This window comes from Peromyscus maniculatus, chromosome 19 (assembly GCF_049852395.1).
Source record: "Peromyscus maniculatus bairdii isolate BWxNUB_F1_BW_parent chromosome 19, HU_Pman_BW_mat_3.1, whole genome shotgun sequence".
Classification (NCBI taxonomy): domain Eukaryota; kingdom Metazoa; phylum Chordata; class Mammalia; order Rodentia; family Cricetidae; genus Peromyscus; species Peromyscus maniculatus.
In genome coordinates this window covers 12958479-12981022 of record NC_134870.1, presented here as the reverse complement: position 1 = coordinate 12981022, position 22544 = coordinate 12958479, and the positions used below count along the sequence as shown (strand labels likewise).

Sequence of the window (22544 nt, the reverse complement as noted above, 5' to 3'; positions counted from 1 at the left end):
GATCCAAGTTAATTCTTGTGTTAGTTCAATTCCTCTAATTGGATTATATATTTCAGATACTCATATTCTAAATGAAATGGCTGCTGGGCCATTATGTATGATAATATATGTAAATATTTGGCAGACAAGCAATTTTCTACTTTTTTTCTAGTACTTTCAATTATTTCCTCTCATACCACAGTCTATCATAAAGACTTATTGTTGCTTCCCTTAATATTTTGTCTCTTGGTTTGTGGATTTTCTCAAGGATTATGGTAACCCTCTGCCCATTATTTCCGACATGTATTTTAATTAAATAATAATTATATGGGAAAAATATATATGCCCAATATATTTGTCACAATTACTTATCACAGAATCACTTAGTTTAAGCATAATGTTAAGTATTACAGAATACTTCCTACCTGTACCCCTCATCTTCCCACTGTAGACACAAATACTGAATCAAATATGAATTTTTAAAAAAAATCTTGCCCAAAAGGAAAACAAGTACATTAAAAGAGTTAGGAAATGTACAGCCACAGTTACAAATACTTACTGGGATAGGATAGCAGCCTGGAAGATAGACTAAGAGAACACAGACAAGTTTAGGACTGGAGGCTGAAGGATCATCCAACTCCAGGATAGATGGATTTTAGTTTGTGACAGGCAGGACTATAAACTGGGAGTTGTGGGTAAACAAGAGATGCCCTGGCCCCTGCAAATAGTTGCTGTTTCAAAACAGGGAAATAAGCCTCCATTTCTAACTTCTAGAAGTAAAAATATCAGGCATTATATGCAATGAAATCAAAACCCTATTAGGTGGGTCAAATAGAATATAAATGTTAGCTAAAGAGAAAAGTGATCGCTAGCATGTATAAATAAGAAAGCCACCTTCTTTTAAGAAGGTAGAGATGGGGGGGGAGAATCTCACTATAATAAAGATAGACCTCTTTAGCAAATCTAAGGAGAAGATACAAAAAGGAAGGGAAGATGATGATCAACTTTCTGAATTGATCAAACCATGAAGGCTCTGGTAAGGGGTGGGGAGGTGAGTAGTCAGCAGTAAAAATAAATCAACTTTGCAATAACACAAGAGCAGAACAGAGCAATCTTAACATTTACCAGGAAAAAACAGCTCTTTGAAAGAGAAAGACCATCAGACTGAAGACGTTTCCACATGATGTCAGAGCAGGCTCTGAAGCTATTAAGAAAAATGTGCTCCAAAGTTTTGCTTTTGTTTGTTTGATTGTTTTAGCAAAACTCCCTTTTATTTACAAATTAGTGTTGAGTAAACCCCATGTTCATTATGAGGAGGAAAAAAAATAACACAAAAAGCAACCAACTTCATAAAACTACTAAAGTTTCTTCTTACAAGCTAAGGTCAGGGCAAGAAGAAAAATAAACTAGGAAACAGTGGGCAATTAGCAACACTTGTGGTAAGTAATTAAGGGAGGACCCTGGTTTTATATTCAGTGGATCCTCATTCTACATTTTACCAAATTATGGGTCTTGCATACTTGAACCTTAACTTCCTCATTGGATAAAATGAAACGATAGCACTCATCTTAAAGATGAAGACTAGCATTGCTTGAAATAACAGATGTCAAAGTTCCTGCCTGGCCCACATGAGAGTTCTGATAATGTACCTTAGAACCCAAGGTTGAATTCTGCTCTTGTAAATCCGCTGGGCATCTCCACCTGGTGAACAACTAGGATTAGACCAGATGTGTGCTCATCTGCTAAATCAACTTTCTAAGAGTAATCTCCAGTCTCTCTTTCTTCTATGTGCAAATTTCACTTTTTGTGCATCTTTTCCAGTTTTCTTGTATCCTGTCTTATTGCTGTTGCCTATGTAAAGTCTTAGCTCCTGAAGGATTTGACTCCTGTGTTTTTGAACTTGTTTATCTCTGTAGTATCCCCACTGTCTTAACAGAGTGCAAGGACTTGATCATGAAAGTTGACAAACTCCCATTCAACTGCGTTAAAAATGTTGAGTGAAAGAGTGAGTGAATGAAAAGATATAGAACAGTGTGTTACTTTGTAGTTGGAAACAAGTGAAAGTTACATGGCTTTTATTGTGAACATGCTCCAGTGTCTTGGGAGTTAATTTCTAAAACTTACTGCTAACTAAAATTTAAGATTCATATATTTAAATATTTAAATTTTTCCTCTAAAGACATTTATATGATACTTAATTTTAACTCTCCTTTGACTTTTGACACATTGATTTTTATTTTTCTGTAAGTGGTAATTATTGTGAATAAGTAGTTACAATAGTGACTGTCTATGACTAGAATTAATGTGCAGTAAACGGTGATAGAAAAAGATGCCATGATGTACAATTGTGTATTGTTATATGTAATAATATATAACCATATGTCTGCAGAAGTAGGTGATGTTTTCTAGTGGAGATTAGAGGGTCAACTGGTTAGGAAGGATAGCATGATACTTTCATTATCTTGCATCTTGGCCAGCTCTATTTTCAGTTGGCATTTGCCAAACTCTGCAGCTATGAATGAAGCTGCAAGACATTAATTTCCTTAATTTATGAAAGATCATTATTCATGACCAAGAATATTCAAAAATCAAGGTCAAGACATATGAACCACTAGTTCATAAATGAAAGCTTTTACTTGAAGTACATGTGGTGGCCCCTGCCTATCATCTCAGCCCTGAGGAGGCCGTGGGAGAGGGATGGCTGCAAACTCAAGGCCAGCATCCGATGTAGTAAGGCACTGTTCCAGTACATCAAAAATGAACAACAAAAATTGAACTTACATTAAAAGCCAAAATGCCAATTATTTTATATTCTACTTTTGTTTAAAAAAAAATGTAGTTTTAAATTTCTTTAAAATTAATCAAAGTAATTTTCTCAGGATAATGATGCTAGTTCTTCCCCCACAGACCCCCTGGCCCACAGCGCATGTTTTACCCCCACCCCCACTTTTCTACCTGTGTTTCTCTGTAGTACTTTTTCTGTCACACAGTTCCTTTCTAGGAACTTCTAGCATTTTCTAGCATTTTCCTGCTAGAAATGTTGTTCTCAGCACTTCTGAAAACTTGCAACCTAAAAGCAATTCTCTCACTGCAAGTCTTAGTCTCATGAAAGAATGGTGACTCACCTCATCTATTTAAGTCATATGCTGACCTCTTGGGCCAGTCACTGGGAACTAATCAATGAGCTTCCATAACGTCTTGACCAAAACTCAGGAGGCCAGGTGAGATCAGTAAGGCTCTGTTGCTTGCTATCTTTATCAAAACTATATTGAGAACACTATTAAGGACTGTCAAACTACTATTTTGACCACATTTGCAAGCCTTGGTTTAAAATCTTGAATTACCTGGAGTTCAAGTTTCAAACGATCCAGACCATAGGCCATGGTGGAGTGCAACCCTGCTTGTTGGATGGCACTCAGAGTGTGTGCACACCCCGGGAAAATAACACAAACACAACTGTTTCCATGTTTCAAAACATTCACAGAAATTCACAATAAGAAAGATTAAAGATCTATTTTGTCAAATAAGTTTACTACAATGTTTTGAAAATATACCTGTCTCTATTAGTTAAGAATTTCTGAAGACAGATTACAAATCTATTGCTAATGTTTTAAAAGCTGTGTGCTAGGCACAGTACTAGCACAACCTAGAGTAGAAGTCATAACCACTGAAGTTGCATGTATTTCTCTGAATTTTAAACATTTCTGACTTAGAGACAGCACTCATCAAATGTATTTGTTGAATAAAAGAAGATGGTATTGACTTGCCATATGTACCTTCCTGCAATGCACTGTGGCATGATATTCCTGTTTGCTATTGAATTACTGCATTAGTTACTTTTATCACTGTTACAAAATACCTAACACAAATCACCTGAAGAAATGAAAGGTTTAACTTGGCTCAGAATGAGAAGATACAGTCCTTTGTGGCGTGGGAAGATGGCTGTGGGGATGTAAAGTGTCTGGTGACATTGCATCGGCAGTAATGAAGTAGACAGGAATGAATGCTGGCACTCAGTTCTTTCTTCTTCGTGTGGAATCAGCTTCCCGGGCATGCCCAGACACGTCTCTTAGGTGATTCTACATCCTGTCAAACTGACAATCAAGATTACCAATGACATTGAGTGAATCTCAGTTTTGTGATTTATAAAACTAAAAAGAACGGTTCCTCGTAGAGGGGCTCAGAGCAATCAAGTCACAAAGCAGTTGCTGACAAATACCCGGGTCAGTCCAAAGCAGTCAATTCACTGTCTCTATAATACTGATGTCGATGAACCATTGAGCCCTGCAAATAAATGGGGTCTTTTGGAGCTTAATTTTTTTGTGTAGCTTTTATGATTATTCCTTTATGCATTTAAATACCATTTGGGGAAACTGTGTGTTCATATCAAACAAAAAGCATGATTACTACTTGTGAATTTTTTTAAGTAACCAGAATGGAAGGGAAAAAAATCTTAATTCACATATGCTACCTAAGTTTTTATCACTGGATCACTTTCTCTAAGTGTCTGAGAGAGTAATTCTATTTACATCCATGGTGGATGCCACAGTTGCTTCTTCGTGTGGTCTTGTTTAACACTTAATCAAGCTGCATTTAAAAAGTAGAGTTTAGAGAGCACTGTGACATTAAACCATAAGTAGATTTATGTTTTTGATTTTTTGAAACTTTTTTATAATTGTGATTGTACAGTATCTTAAATGTATACTCAATCACCAGTGCATCCTGAGGTTGTTTAATATGCAGTTCTACAGCTAAAAATTGGCACTATTTGTTGATACACTTCCCCTGGTTTTGAAAAGGAAGATACATTTCCATGGTGCCAACTGAAATCACATCTTAAGTTCCAATTAAAATGTGACTTTTCCAACTCCAAAGCTCTGTGTGACCATTTAGCCATCTGTTGGATGACACAACCCCACTGATTTTAACCTAGATAATTATGACTGCAGGAACAGTGCAGAGGAAAGTTCAGCTTGGGATCCAGTTGAGAATGACTGTTAATTATGAAGAGATAATTACTAAGAGCTTATCCCACATGCAGGGGGGAGAAATAGCAAATTTCTGGTAGAGGTATATGACACACACACGTACACACACACATACACACACTGTGCATTTGTCTATATTTTAATCATTCCAGAAATCTTCCCTTAAGATACATATGCCTCATAGTATGTCTACTAAAATCACATTCACCAGGAGAGGTACTGTTTTTCATAAATTCTTCCTTGGATTCTTTGTGCTTTTTCCTGGCTCATTTACTATATGTAAGCATTTGTATTTATGGCCAGTCTTAGGAATAAGGGAAGGAATCTAGCCTTCGCTACTGTTGAAATCTGACTAAATCCCTTAGCATATTCTGACGTTACATTCTAGAGCAGAAACACTGGAATCAGCCCTCAGCTGTTAAGTTTGATGACAGAACCGAGGATTCAGGTTACCATTGTGCCCACACTTCATACCACAGAATATTGTTTGATAAGATGCTACCGGGATCCATTTTCTTCTCACCTTCTTGATATAAATAACTGAGCTGAGAAGTAGATAAAAGACAAATTGTGAAGGAAAATCAAGCCAATGGTTTTAACCTCAGCTATATCGCCATTAGATGAAATATCGCTGAACTATGTATGGGACGCTGAGAACTTTACTATTGACTCACCAGTGTTAGAAGCAAAGTGCTTTCTAGAATTGATAGCTCATGAAGAATCTCCTACACCTTCATTGCAGGCATGAAACAGAGCTCGACCACAGGATCATGTGAAGTAATTGATTGGCACTTCCGGCCTATCCAACATTAATAGTTTGTGACTTAAGGTTGTGGCAGAACATAGTATTTAGGAATTAGTAGAGAAGTGTAAGGCAAAGATTTAAATCACCCAAAAATGAAGATACTAGAGAAGCCCTAATTAATTCCTTGATTAGAAACAAAATGAGGTTATCTATAATAATCCATCTTCCAGTTTGTATTATCTCACTGGAATTATGAAGTGAAAATAATTCTTTAATATAAATTATTTACAATTTCATATCATGCATGTTTGAATCCCAGTGAATCTATATGATTAATGGACTTGGCCAAGTCATGCAGTCTCTTCAAACTTTGATTTAACTTTCTCTAAAAAATGAATAATGTAAGCACTTTTCTCAAGGATTGGAAACTTAGATGATGAAGCTAAGCTTTTTGTATTAAGTTATGAATATCCTAAGCTCCCAATAGGAATTATTATTGAGAATCATCTCAAAATTGTATTCACATGACATAAGATTCTGCTTAGAAACACACATAGATTATACATTTGAGACTTGAGGTTTTTAAAAACATCTCACACTGAGGATTCCTAATTCACTTTGCCATTCTGTCCAGTGATCTTGAATAAAACAGGATTATAATACAAATTTGTATAGGATGACTTTTCTCTTCTTGTTTTTGGATCAACACATCAGTTTGCAGATAACTGTTTTTAATAGCTTCTTATTTCATTAACTATTAATTATTTAGAAGTGCTAATTACAATACAATGTAAAAGAAAAAATGGAGAACTGGAATCCAGGAAGCCTAACTCCCAAATGTAGATCTGTTGGTTCTAGCACGGCAAATTAATCTATCTGGCTGTCAGTTTCTTCAGACTTTTGAGGAAAACAAACTGTCTGTGACTTTGTTTCAAAGGTCATCTATCGTTGTCACATTATAGTTCCACAAGAAACTTAGAACAGCTCAATTTTCAAAATTCTGTCTTATGTGTGAGCAGCATTGAATCTTGTGTCTGTATGTCTGCTTATCTCCCCACTAGTTAGAAGAGTCTATGATTGCTTTGATTTTGAACTTAATTTTCTCCCCAAGTCTGAGACGTACAATTGTCAGGTGACCTTAAAAGGATAATTTGTTCCACTCAGGCAGAACTCTCTTCTTGTGCTTGAATAGACCAGTCACACATAGGGGAAAGACCATATAATCTCCATGATTTTCTCTAAAGAAAATTATGTAAGTTCTTTTGAAGGCCAACTTTTATTCTTAGAGTAAAAGCCACACCTCTGGCTTAATTCTTCAATTTAAAAAAATAAAGAAAGAATTTCTATGAAATAATTTTGTCTTTTTTTTTTCTGGAGCTGAGGACCAAACCCAGGGCCTTGTGCTTGCTAGGCAAGGGCTCTACCACTGAGCTAAATCGCCAACCCTCTGTGAAATAGTTTTAACTTAAAGTATTTCTTTTACTTTCTGGTCATGTTTAACAAACTTCCTGTTCAACAAACTTTTACAAAAAAATAAAACATACTCAACACATATTTAAGAAACTTGCATGTTCATTAGTGAAATCCCATCAACTTACTAAATTTTATAACTTTTTATATCTAATTTGGAATAGAGATGTAAAAAAAAGAGAAATGTAAAAATAATAAGAAACGGAAGCATGTATCCCTGTGCCATGTGTGACTATTGTTGGTTAAACTAAGAAAAAGAGGATTTCTGATATGTAATTGAGATTATCAATTTCATTCCTGGAACCAGATGAAAATCTAATAATGCAGATAGATTTTTATAAACTCCTAACACCATTTAAATAATACCAGCTTCATATCAGATGATTTATTTTCTTTTTTCGTAATGAAATGTCTTTATTTCCACTTCTACTATAACTTTACCTCAAAGGAAGTTCCATAGAAAAGGGCATAGATAAAATTTCCATATAGTTTAGATTCTAATGCTTTGCCAGACAGTGGTCATTATTTATTGGGGGACTGATTTTATGGTTCAACACATATTTGATGCTGTGCTAGAGTGTGTTTTCCATACTTGAAGTAGACAGTGAAATGAAGCCATACAAGTTTTGAGACAAACTTTTCCTCTGGGTTTGCCTCATTTGAACCTCTTGGTTCTCAAGACAAAAGCCTGGCATAATTTTTCTCAGAAACACATCTATCATGTGCTCCTGACTGTTTAAGGGACTCTCTCTTCCCTTTATTTGAGAAAAGTAACATTTGAACCTCATGGTACTTCATTATCAGATGTCTATCCATCATCCCAGACAGCTCAGAGGACCGGAAGAGAAAGACTGAGGCCACCTCTCCCTCTGACCCATGGAGTATGGTTTGGAAGTGGAAACAGCAAGGAAGCGTTTGAAAAAATTCCAAAAATGCAAAACTGCAGAAATCCCTTCCTCTATGTGTTAAAACACTGTGGACTGAATTTAGCTACTCTAGAGTACCATTTCAGACAAAAGCTTTGTATTTCAATTTCCTAAAGCACATTTTATATAACAAAGTCAGTAAAATGAGACACATACAACAAAGGCATATTCAAGGTTGCTAGGAGAGAAAAAAAAAAGGCCTGAATCACACGAGAGACTTCTAATAAATAATATCTATGCAAGGCTGGCAACATCATCCCTAAGTAAAGAACTTATACACAAGCCCAGTGATGTGAGTTCAAAGCCCTGAATCCACAGTGGATGAGAGAATCTGCTTCTGGAAGTTGTCTGCTGATTTCCATGTATTTATTTCCTGGCACTCACACACTTGTGCTTAGACATACACAATGATATTTCTAATTCAAAAATAAATAAATAACAACACATACTTTGTGGTGAGGCTTTGAAATCCCTGAAGTGGTATGTTAAAGTACATGCTAGGCATCCAGGATACATATATTTTTCAATTTCGCCCTATTTTGTTATTATCTCTGTGATTTAATTTTCATGTGTTTTTTTAAATCTATCTTTTGCTTATCTTAATTAAAAATGTGCTATATCATTAAGTATTTCATCTTTCAGTTAGATAGTTTCACATGTAATTATGTGACAAAAGAATGAAAAACTTTTCAGTGATTATAGTAAATGATCTGGAGAGTTGCCCATATTTTATAATTAGCTCAGTCAGAAGATTAATTAATTTCTATGTAGCTTATGTAGAAGATATATTTTCCAACATGTGCCTATTAAATTATTAATATAAACTCATATTCATATTTAATAAATAAAAGAAAACATGGATTTAAACACATAGGCAAATAATCTCACGTTAAAAAAAAAACCCTGTGTATACAGAAATCATTGTGTGGCTGGTTCAGTTATCTTGTATTTAACCAAGGTAAGAAATGTTCCAGGTACTTTAACCATATGTATTCTTCATCAAATTAAACCTCAATAAGCATTTGCACTATTCACATTATGATTGTTTGGTATATGGGCATGGGAACAAATATTCATAATTACATTGTTCTAATAACAAGATGGGAGGCATAGACAGGAGATACCATGGAAACTCCTGGACCAGCTAGCCTGGCAAACACAGCGATAAAACAGACCTTCTCAATCAAGGTGGAGGATGAAGACCAGCATCTGAGGTGATTCTATGGCCTTCATGCACATGCTGCACACACACACACACACACACACACACACACACACACACACACACACACACACATTTTTTTAAAATCTAGATTTTTTGGCATGGTGTGGTGTTGGTTAATTTTTGTTAGTTTGTTTTGTTTTGTGACAGCCCTGTTTGTTTTTGTTCTGGTTGTGTGTGCATTGTCATGTTCATAAAAGAATTAAAGGGCATGTTTTATTTGCGAACTATGGTCAGCAGTTTTGCCATTGCTTGTTCATACTCCAACATAATGACCCTAAATAAGTACTCGTGACAACGGAGACACAGGAATGAACAATAGCTCTGTGTAGCAGCTGTAGCTCTAACCTCTAACTAGCTTTCATTTTTCATCTTTACAATTTCCATTTCCTCTATTGAAATAGATTCTCCTGCCCATGTTGATGGCCTTCTGAGCTCTTCTGACATGTGGTCTGTTAATGATACTGTTAATAATTTTTCATATTCTTTCTCTCTCTTTTTTTTTAGTCTCGACCTATTCCTTCCCACCTTACTTCAGCAGTTGCAGAGAGTATCTTGGCTTCAGCCTGTGAAAGCGAGAGTAGAAATGCTGCCAAGAGGATGCGTCTGGATAAACCCCAGGTACTGAGGAGTGTGGAGGAGTGCGGACTCGTGAATGGATCTGACACACAGACAGACTTCTGTTCTTAGAAACTTGGAGTTGAAAAACGCTGTGCTCTGGTGATCCATGAATACCAAACAAAAAAGTCTGGGGGGTGACAATAGCAAGACTGAATTGAACTTCCTGCATCCATTTAATGGCTAACTAAGAGGTTCTGACTTACTGATTATCATATTATTCAGATTTATCTTGACGTTTATGATCGTGACTCAAACGTGTTCATTTGTAATGAAAATGAACCTTTCTTTAGTGCTGTCAGGTCTGTACTGGCATATATTTCTAGACTGATTAGTGGTGGTGGGGGTAACTATACTACCAATGGCAATAGATTATGCTGAGGGCAATCAAAGTACGGATATCCCTGAAAGATTAGAAAGTCTGAAGTGGGGACCTAATCTAATGGCTATTCATGTCCTGACCTTACTCTTTGTAGGGAACGTCTGAGAGCTCTGGTCTGGATGCTTTGGCTGTGCAGTGGAATGTGTGCACATTGGGTGCACTGTTCACTGCTGCTTCCCTTGGTGGCTCTTTTAGTTCTTCTGTGTTTTCCTGTCCTTCCTTCTTATCTTCCCAGTCAACTTCCCTCCCGTCTCGGTCTTCCTCTCTTAATTATCCATGGTGAAAGTTCTAAATTGCAGAGTGTTACATTATATGCTATCAACAAAGGCTTGCTTTATTCTGTTTCTTTTTTAATTTTATAAATAAAGTGGGTGCATCCTACTTACGGCAGCTGAGGTGATTGCAGGGTAAATTGTTAGTTCAATATTATTTTCCTCAAGCAAGCAAAAGAAGATTTATATTTCAAGATAAGAATATCTTTTAAATATTTCAGAAGGACATTATTTTATGAATTGATTATTATTAAATATTATGTACTTATAGTCCTAAGTATTGCAAAGGATGAGACCTGTAGTTAAACAAGATACAGTATCATTGTTGGATAAAACAATTTGGGCTTTATTGGTGTCCATGTCTTCTGTTTAGATGATTTATCATCATTATAATGGTGAAATTTATCATAAGGTGGGACACAGTACTGTATGCATTGCCATCTGGCATCATGGTGAGCTTGTGCAGTTGTAGAATAACTATACCCCATTTTTATTCTCATGTCTACCGTAACAGATTGGACAGCCTTCAGCAAGCTAGGTCAGACCTGTGTGCTCCAGTTTCCCCCTGAGAAATAATAATTGTAACAGTACTAATTCTCAGAGTTATATAAGCACCTTAAAAATGAGAGTGCATGCTACATACTAAGCATTTTTCTGGGAACAAAGCAAGCAGCAACAAGGTCCACCTAGAATGTTCTCCTCTCTGGGTCCTTTGCCATTACCTCAGTAACAGTAAAACTAGAAATAAGCATCAATAGTTGGACTAAGTCCATTTGAGAGAAGGTCTTAATTCTAATATCTGAAATATTAAAGTTCTAGAAGGGAAAGGACTGTCCTGCTTGATGTATATCCACATGCACCACCTACTGACTCTAGAATTTGCACAGTATCAGTAACACACATATTTGATGAAAAGTGACAAACTCATGTTGTATTATTATCTATAAGATCACTCTACAGTATCCATCTTGTCAGGTTATATACTGGTGTGTGTTCAAGCTATAAAACAGATAAAGACATATGTTTAACTCATAAAGTTATTGTGGTGGTTTGGTAAATCTTTATGTATGAAAGAAGAGTATATTTTATATTTCATATATTGTTAAGTATATATGTACCATATGCTTGATTATCTTGAGCAGTAGAAATATCACACTTACTTTGATAGTCATTTATTCTTTAATAATATATTTGTGCTGTCATTATTGAAGGCCTTTAAATCAGGCTAGTATTTGTTTTTTAGAGCAACCATCAATTAAAGAAAAACTATCAGCAATATTTCGGAATGAGGTTGCCTGTTATTGTCCCTTATACTGGGATAGGTGGATACCAGTGGTCCCTTGACTCTTCCCTTGAATTTTTCTATTCCCTTTTCTTTGTTTGCTAAAACATGGTGGTTGTATCATGAAAAGCTGACTACTTTGAAATGGGTATATGTAGGATCATTCTTGCTGAGCCCTAAAAGGGTTTGGAAGGCTCAGGGTGATAAGTAAGAAACCAGCCTGGTCTTCAGAGCGAGATCCAGGATAGGCACTGAAACTACACAGAGAAACCCTGTCTCAAAAAAAAAAAAAAGTAGAAGAAAGAAAGAAACCAATGTTTTAATCATATCCTATGGGTTGAGGACATGGCTCAGACAGTAAGCACTGGCCTTACAAGCATTAGTATCTCATTTCAATCCCTATAACCTACAAACAAAACAAAACAAAGCAACAGCAAAAACACTGGGCAGAGTGGCATAGACTAGTAGCTGTATACAATAGGCAGGTCCCTGGTGCTCTCTGGGCAGACAGACTAGCCTATCTGGGGAGTTACATACCAGTGAGGGACTCTGCCTCAGCAGAAAATAAAAGTAGTTAGCACTAGGAAACAATATCCAAGGTTGCCTTCTGATAGCCCTCTTCATATCCACATGAAATTAAATGAATCAATTGTATTTTATTATCTTTTTCTAAATCAGTTAGACACTTTACAAGTACCACAACCCTACCAAACTGGTAGTAATGTTCTCATAAACATAAAATGGAAGTCCAGAGAGGTGTGGAGACACACGTAAGTTGAAACTGCATGAAAACAACCACCTATGTGCTTAAGCTCTCTGGAAGCACATTTGAAGTCATGCAAAGTGTAGTGTCTTCTCGTTAGTTATGTAGCCCAAGAAAAGGCCAAGGCCTGATTATGCACCCTGAATGCTAGTACAGCATACATAATTAGCATTTCAAAAAATTCTAAACTATTTATTCTTACTACAAGTTCTGTAGATATCATCTGAGATAACACATGAAGACTTCTACACATCATTCTCCTTCCAACTTGACATTGATAACATCGCTTTGATATTCGATCCAAACCTACGCCTAGTTATTTGGGCTCTTGGCATTGAAATTGTGCTTTCTGTGTGTACCCATAACCAAACTCACAATTCTTAGAATTTACCCATGGTTTAGAAGTTTTCCATCAGCCCTTGGCTGAAGTAAAGACATAACATTTCAGAAACTGAAAGGTCAAACTCTGTTTTTGTGTTAAGCCCCACCCTGACCCTTCATTGCCACTGGCTGGCCACATAGTGAGTTCTAATTATGTATGTCCTTCATAGTTTATGATGTTTGATGAGTTAACTGGATTTTTATGGAGCTGTTTGAGCTATGAACATAAAAGGTGTTATGGATGTGTTAAATTCTTTATTCCAAAAGTCCATTTCATACAAATCTATGCAGCACAGGCCTGAAGCCAGCCAGTGGCAAGGTTGGAGCTGAGAGCTTCATCAGACATCCAAGTTCACAGAACTGAAGTGAATCACCACACACATCAGGATACATGCAGGGTTTCTGTTCCTGTGCATGAAAATCTGGAATTTGTTTAGGATGAAAGAGAAATTCTCCCTCAGTTTGGGTGGGCACTCAAAAAAAAAAAAAAAAAAAAAAAAGAGGAAGGCCAGGGTTTGCTTGTCTCTGACAGTGTAAGTTTGAATGAAAGTTCCTGTGTCTGTCTAGCTCTCTTTCTTTCTTTCTTTTTTTTTTGGTTATTGCTTTGAGTTTTTCTTCTGGTTTTGTTTGTTTGTTTTCGCTTTCTTCTTTCTTTGAAACAAAGTCTTACTCTGTATCCCAGGCTGGCCCCAATTGTTCAGTGATATGTTGGGTTGTAGGCAAGTACTACCAGAAATACACTTGAATGTTATCTAGGTCACAGTGCGTTTAAAAAGACATCCTGGAGGAGAAAGGGGAAGAGTGACCCCGGCCCCCCACTGGTTGTCTATTTCTTACCCACGTCAACTTTTTGTGAGTTTTTTTTTTTTTTTTTTTTTTGAGGAGTGTCACACATTTTATCCACATGCTTGATCGATGATTAAGATTAAGAGTTTGGAAATAATGGCTTTCTTGATTTATAGCTTCCATTCTTCTAATTACATTAATTGGTAGTTCTAAAGGAGAGTTCACCTAAAGTCAAATGGTTGGTGGTTTCCCCAGCAGCATTCTAGAAACTCCTGTTCTTGAAGGATAAAGCAGTGGATGTTGGGGGACAGCCCCTTGCGCAGTTACTGAGAAAGTTGGAAAAATCGATGTTTGACTCCAAAGTAACACCTTTGATTCTATTCAAATACCCAGTGGGAGGGGTTGGCATGTTGGTTGGTTACTTTGGTCTAATAAAAGGTAAGGGAAGAGAATAATAAAATACTAAACACTGATTTTTTTACTAAGCTAAAAAAATATTGGCAGAAATCCTGCATGAATTTATCGGATCAAGACTTAAAAATATTGAGAAAGACCATAGTTCCTTGCTATTGTAGTTTTTAATTTAATGGTGATGCTTTTACTGAAGTCTGCATTTCTTCATGCTTTTTCCCTTGGTCTTCTGGCACACTAGAGAGTGGACCTGTTGTTAGACGACATGTCATTATTGGTGCAAACACTGGAATTGTAGCCGTGTATGTGGAGAGAATCTTAATACATTTTATTTTGTCTTGGATACATTTGGATACATACCAAAAATGCAGACTGAGACAATTTCACCTTCTTAAAATCCCCACCCCTGTGTGTATGCATGGTGTGTCTATGAGTATATATGTGTATTTTTGTCTGTATTGCGGCATATGTATAGAGATCTGAGGACAACCTCACCTTCTCCCTTGCTGGAGACGTTTCTTTGCTATCCACCTTTGTGTAAACCAGGTGAGGTGCCCACGGGATTTAGGAGATTTTCTTGTCTCTGCCTCCATCCTAATTTAGGAGTGCTGGAAGTGTAGACATCTATGCTCTGGGCTCTGGGAATCAGGTCCTCATGCTTCCAGGGAATTATTTTACCTACTGAGTCCCTAGCCCTGTGGACCAGGTTTTGCGATAGGGAGCCTCTTCAACATTTCTGCAGTTTTATTTCCTTAAGACAATAAGCTTGACCATACACTGAATGTAAAGCTATATTTTCAGTATAATCTTTGATTTAATTACAAACTGTCCTAGTAACTGAGATTTGACTTGATGCCTGTTTTCTTAGTCTGCTAGTGCGTATCTCCTGGTCACTGTTCTTAGGCATCCTCAGTCTCTATTACACTCGTAGCATTTTCCTTTCTTACAGACAATATTTTGGAGAAAGATCTGTATCTTCAAATCTTTTAATATGTTTCAACATTGCTCTTCTATCTATAGGATGAAATATACTACCTAAGGAAAACAAACCCCATTGACAGTAATCATAAAATGTTCTTCATTTTATATTTCATGATATTTTTGGCTTTGTGTGGTAGAGTATGTGTTGCTAGGCATTGATGTCCTCATTAATATGAATATTCATAGTAGACACATGAAAAGGTATGGACTTATTGGCGACATCTTAGGCTTATGGCCAAGGAAATTGTCGTATTTTATTAAACTGAATAAACCAATGTTTAGAGCCATTGAAAAAATTTCCCAGAGTCACAGGCTTGCTTGAGAAGACACTCCTCTTTAAGACAGTCATCTTGCATTTGATGATCATACTGACTTAAAGGTTTTAAGGTATTTTTAGTCATAAAGCATGGATTTTATAATTTGAGAAATTAATAAAGAAATGTTTACTGAACATTTCATTCCCTGCTTTTATAGCATATTTGCTTCTTACAAATTATTAATTAAAAATTTTCATTTATTTTACATCCTGATCACAGTTTCCCCTCCCTCCTCTTCTCCCATTTACTCCCCTCTCTTACAATTTCATAGATAAAAATTTGTAAATGTTAAAGGAGTTACACTATGGCTCCCATTCCGTCTGTTCTCTGAGGATCTTCTCTGTCACTATGAATCTTCTGAGATTATTGGAAAGCTTCCTATTACTTCCTTTCCATAGATTACTAGGGCCAGATTCTACTTATTCTAATACAATCTTCATGTAAAAGGACATCTTGCCTATTATTTCTAAGACAATTTCCAAGTAGCAGCATTATGAAGGGAAAGAATCCCCAAGGCTCCTAAGAGTCTCAATAAACAGAAGATCTGTACCCTTGTAATGTCTCCTTTTAAAACCTGATATAAAAATTAAATTTAATATAAATTAACTATGATCACAATTACAGAATAGTGTCCTCCAATGTTCATATTAACAATGTCTTAAAGGAGAGTAATAAAGTAGCATAGTAATAGTAATAAAAGAGTATCTTAATGTGTAGCTGTGGGGACACTGGGGCACTAGAAGGGGTGAGGAAATCAGCAGGTGCTTGCACCTCTATGTCACATTCACGAGAATTAGAGGCTAAACTGTCCTCTGGTCCTGCCCAAGTGCCAAGTCCATGATGGGTCAGTTTCACTCATTTTCACACATTTTCAAAAGATTGTAACATTCCAAGTGAAACAATACCCTAGTCTCTAGATTTACACAGGGTGACAAGCCTAAGATAACACACATGTGAATGTAGACACTAAAACCTCTGATTATTCCTAACAGTCACTTTAAGTTTTTGCCTCCAAGCATTCAAAATATGCTCTCTGGCTACACACATGGATCTTTGGCTGGACTGTGAAAACCATGTGGGAATAAAGACAGTCACACAATCTGCACAGAGTGGGTCAGGCTTTAGCAAACCCACCCTTACCTCTGTCAATGCCAATAGCACATACTCTACCCTGTCCCCAAGATTTGGGACACTGTCTCCATTGCTGGGGGAGGAATCGCATAGGGCTTGAATGCAGGACTAAGTCATAAATCTTCAGGTCTTGTGAATCCCGCCCTCTCTGTCATTCCCATTTTGAGGAGACTGAACTCGAGTCTCCAAACCCTCTAGTTGTCAGTCAGCTTTGTTCATGTGAATTTTTCTTCTGTGCTTTTCTCTCTAATTTTTATAGAACTTGCAAGGAAGATGTTTATATTATATATATATATATATATATATATATATATATATATATATATATATATAAAATGAAAGTTCTTTATTTTTCTTGTTTCTTGTTCTTCTTTTGCTGTTGTTGCTGTGTTGATAAGGCTGAGGTCATTGAGTATCAGGGGCCATATCTGTTAGACCTCAGTCAAGAAGCTCAGTCAGGCATGAATGTTAATTCCAGTTTTACTTTTGCTCAGGTCCCTTTATAGCCATTATTCATAATGTGACTATTTTAAGTGTCACCCAGTATACACTGATGATCTTTTCTAATTGGGAGGTCTCCTGTCCTTCAGCCACCTGCTTCACACAACAGGACACCATAAAGTCCAACCTCTGCAGAAAGAATAACAAGGGGATGCCAATCTCAAAAGTCTTCTGAAATGAATCTGTCCATGAGTTTCTTTCACATGTGCATGGACTGGATCCATACCAAGTGGGGGCTGTGGGAGTGTTGCTCTTCCTTGCATTGATAGGTTTGTGCTGAAACATCTGTATACTCACATGGCCTCGAATCCTCTATTCCCATAGGAATGCATGGGTTTTTCATATAAGAAAAGTCACTAACAATTGGATCTGACATTATGGGCTTAAATTTATAAGTAAAACGTGCTGGGCAAATTAGAAAACCAATCCAAAGACTTGTGGTGGCAAAATCCTCATTCCTGTGCCAGAATTGGGAAACAGTCACATGCATATTTTTAAAGAATTAATCTATGGAAATTATATATATATATATATGTGTGTGTGTGTGTGTGTGTGTGTGTGTGTGTGTGTATTTCTTTATAGATGTACACACATACATATATATGTGTGTGTGTGTATATATATAGTTTTTGAGGCAGGTTTTCTCTGTGTAGCCCTGGTGGTCTTGAAAGTCACTTTGTAGAGCAAGCTGACCTCAAATTCATAGAACTACTTTCCTCTGCCTCCTCCATGCTGGGATTAAAGGCATGTGCCACTACTTCACAGCCCATAAATATATAAGGTGTAATTGTATGTTTTATTTTATGTATGAGTGTTTGCCTGCATGTATGATATGTATATTGTATGCTTGATACCACAAAGCCCAGAAGAGGTTGCTGGATCCCCTGAAACTGAGTTACAGACAGTCCTAAGCTGGCATATGGGCACTGGAAACTTAACACAGGTCCAGTAAAGTAGCAGGAAGTGCTGTTAACCACTGAGCTGTCTCTTTATACCCCATTATATGCCTATTATTAGTCAAATTTCTTTGACAATTTTACACAGGTACACAATGCTAACAGCCTACTCTTACTCCCCACCGTCCCTCTTCTTCCTATGTTGTATGATAGACAGACTTTCCTGGGGAGATGGGAACAAATGTCTATTCACCCCAGACCAGGAACCAATGACAGACCAAAGTGTGATATCACCAAAGCCCAACTTGGTGAACCAAGGAGTTTTATTGGAGTTGCTTACAGGAGCAGAAATGACTCAAAAACAGCTGCATCACCAGGGCCCACCAGGGTAGGTGACAGCTCGTGAAAGCTGAACCCTTGCATGCTGCTCAACAGATCGTGCACTGTCTTTTCCAGGTGCCTCAAATGGCCCGAGCCTCTTTCAGGCAGTCCCTGTTCTTCGAGACAATTCTGCTGCTCTCTTCTTCCAGGAGAGACTCTGAGCAGTCTTTAAAGCTCATACATCTTAGGGAAGGAGGAGCCTGGAGAATCTGGTCAGTTTGAGGGACTTCCTGAAGCTATTGAGAATTATTTGCTTCCTGTCTTAAGAAGTTTCCCTGCAGATTGGAATGTTTGAATCTTGGAGGAAATCGCCACTTAATAGCCTACCTCCTGATCCACTCAGCTAAGATAAAACAATGTTATCTGTGCAATGAAAGCATTTTATGGAATATAAAAATCACACAGAGACGACAATACATATTTGCCATTTATGTTTTAAAAATTGAGTTCATTATTCACATTTCATGAGAGCTGAGTGAAATGGTGTCAATGGCATTTTGAAGCAACTCTGCAGAGAATATTTGACCACAACTATTAGTATTTTGTGAGCAAACTAACTGTATGCTCATGTCCTGTCCTCATTAGCTTGATAATGGCTAGTCTTCAAATACAAATAAATTCCCATTTATGTTCACAAATGATAACTTTTTTCCTGACAGGTTTTTTTTTTTAATTTTCTGTTGAACTATAATTTTCATAAATATTAAATTATCTCAATAAAGAATGGTTGATAAAAATTACTTCTATATCCATCCTAAAATGATTTCTTTGGCCAATATGCATTACTGTGTGATAGACAAGTGTAGCCAATGTAGAAAGGGGGGAAACGTTTTCCCGAGGAGCTCCTGGCCTGGCTCGATGTTTTATAATAGTGGATTTTTAATTCTGGAAAATTATTAAGCAGTCATTGTAACTCTCACGTTGAATCCAACTAAGGCATCATTTTCATCAATAAGCTCTCATTCTATTAAAAGTCAGCAAAGCACAGATGGTATACTGTATGGATGGATTGTGGTGAGCCACCAAGGTAGACAGTCCTGTAAAGTCTTTCTGGGCACTTGGGAGGGACTCAAGAGGAGAAACTGTTTCAGCTAGACCTTGAGAAAGGAAGATGTTGACAGGCAGGAAATCTTCCAGACGTATTCTTGACATGAGGAGCATTTCCAAACAGATAGATGTCCTTTAATATCTAAAAACAATATTCTCCATAAAGGGAGCTTGGGATGTGTATATGTGTGTGTTCATTTGTGTTAGATGTGTGCAATAAACATACATGTGTGTGGCGATAAGGGGTTAATGTAGGGTGTCTTCCTCAACTGCTGTCCATCATATTTTTTGAGACAGGGTCTCTCACTGAACCTGGAGCTCACCAATTGGCTGGACCGGCTGGCTCGCCAGCCCCTGGGATCCACCTGCCTCTGCCTCTCCAGCACTGGGACTGCAGGTCTGTGCCACCACACTTGGCTTTTCACGTTGATGCAAGGGGTCAAAGTCAGGTCTACATGGGTGCATGGCAGGCATCACTTCATCAACCAAGCTGCTTCCCTGGCCTCAGCTTGGTGCTTAGTAGGACATGAAGCTGGATGCCAAGTAGATTGGCAGTATTCTGGTGTGCTCTGTGAAATAACGCATACCCTGAGTGCCTGCCAAAGGGGAGCAGTAAAGAAGATGACTTCCCATGTCCAGAGGGTTTCAGAAGCAGGTGTGTAAGGGAGTGCCTGTCTGTACAGGTCTAGGGAAGCTGAGTTCCTCCCACAGTGTGGAGTTGTCTCATATGATGTGTTTTTCTAGGTCATATCTCTCTCTCTCTCTCTCTCTCTCTATATATATATATATATATATATATATATATATATATATATATATATTACAATTTGGAATATATGCCTAAATAATTATAAAAGTTCAATTACAATGAAATAATCATATAAATCATGTTTATTGTTAATGTTTCTACAATAAACACAAGCAATATTGAAATGCCATTTTTATTACCACAGCCTAGCTCAGCTGATTCAGAATATTTCTAATAATTTATGTCCATATAGCTACATGTGAAATTAATATTCTACCTTAGAGATATTTTATAGCAAAAAGCAGTTGTTAGTTTCATTAAATTAATCAGATAATTTTTATCATAAAAAATGAAAGTGAATTTATTTCCATTTGAAGTGTATAATTTCACTCATTTTTCTTATATAACTAATTGAATTTATTTAAATTTAATTTAAATAAATAATTTCACTCATTTTTTTCCTACACACACCAGTCTATGTGTATCTAAATGGTAATGTAGCCATATTGTTCTGTCTGTCTGTCAACAATAGTGTAAGGCACACAGATCAAATTGATTATCTTTTGAATGGGTAGGACAATGAGAATCTCAGCAACCTGCTTATTTTGTGTGAACTTTCTGAATTTCAGAAGCTGTTCACAATCCCCACTTTCTGATTATTTTATTTCTCTATCACTTGCCTAGTTTACTGGTTCATTTCCTAGCCTCATGGAAAATTCTCACATATTTAAATAGAAGATTGTATTTTTATTTTTAGGCTTACCTTTAGCTTATGATGTTCTCAGTTGTAAGATGGTAGATAGCACTCTACAGGATGAATAAGTGGCTTAAATTCAGACACAGAAACTCAGAATAATATATTGATATGCTTTCTGTGTCAAAGGCAGAAGAACACACGGTTGACTGATTTCTCCATGAACGAGGCACTTTGTTAAAGTTATTTTAAAACAGCTATTTTTAGGCTTAGCAGAGAAATGATGAATCTTATATATTTGGTTTGTGACAAATAAATTCATTTTTATCTTATAATTTGTTCATTCATTGTCCCATCCTTTCCCCTTAATTTATATACTTTACAAGCCATTAGTAGCTGAGAAGGACCAATATTACATATATTGGGAAAACTGCACTAGAGTCACACATCCGTTATGAAGTTAGAGGATATCAAAGCTCAGAAAATTGGATAATATTTTTCAAAGAAGGAGACTTTGTGATTCTTGACACCACATATGAAGTAGATACAATGAGACTGGTAGCCTCAGGGGATGCACAGTGTATAGGCTGTCAGTCTTAATCTGAGAACTGAGTGAACATTGCTGGGGCTTTGAAGGAGAGTAAGAGTAGCCCTCGTTAAGAATTCTTTTTCACTGTCGGTCTTTCTATGTCCTTTTAGCTCACGGTTACTAGTCCTACTGTGTACCATTAGAGCATCGGTGGTAGGCTTAGGCACTGCAGATGAACAAGCGATCCTCTGAAGCATGTTCTCAAGCAGATGTCTATTTCAGTTGGTGCTCTGCCTCGGTGGATGACTTCTCTCTCATAATGGTGTGGGAAGACTGGTGGTCTTCATACAGCAGCCTTTTTGACTACTGCATTATAAGTTTCTGAAGTTTCCAGCCTCAGGAAGCTCATCTTTATGGTCCTTTCATGTCCTTTACTTTGTCAGCAATAATTTTGAGGAAAAAATGACTTGAATTGGACAAGGCAGTGACTCCTACACTTCTCCATGGCACCTGCATTAATCCTCATTCACACTCCAGGAATGAGACATGGAAACCACTACTCAGTGTGTTAGGATTCTCTGGAAAGAGGGTTTCTATCATCATCACTGTCACCTTCATCAGGAAGCAAAGTCAGAAGTGGTGCATCAAGTCAGATTTCTCCTTAAGATCAACCAGTTCCTGAGTGATTTTCTGTTCCTATTATAAAATTTCTGGGCTCTTCTATTTAAGAAAATGTAGTGGGGCATGCTAGCAGCTACAATCAATCATATGACATGTGTGGCATGAAGTGCCTGTCACACTTCTGTGTCTCTAACTTTTGTGTTTTCTAATTCCTTTATGAAAATCCAAGTGTCATTTACTATATACTAGAGTTCTGATTTCTGGATAGAGACCAGAAAGCCAAAGATGAAAGAGAGCTACAACTAAACTAAACATTAAACCTAAGTCGTAAAATATCTCAATGTGAGCAAATGCTTCCTAAATGTTTCCGAAAAGAAAATCCTCAAGTAATTCAAGTAGACAGATGTAAAACAAAACATTTTTTGGTTAATAATGTCTTTCTTTTGGCTACTTATTATTTTGAACAGGGTACT

The 22544-nt window shown here is 36.9% G+C and overlaps 1 protein-coding gene across 16 annotated transcripts in view; it reads left to right on the top strand.

Moving 5' to 3' along the window:
* Nol4 (nucleolar protein 4) overlaps positions 1–22544 on the top strand; it is a 332403-nt gene that overhangs the window by 262290 nt on the left and 47569 nt on the right. For all 16 annotated transcript variants that reach the window (XM_006970216.3, XM_006970215.4, XM_042263793.2 and 13 more), the window contains one exon: positions 9838–9951. In XM_006970216.3, the coding sequence (XP_006970278.1) occupies positions 9838–9951 (114 nt within the window). The remainder of the gene's footprint in view (positions 1–9837; positions 9952–22544) is intronic.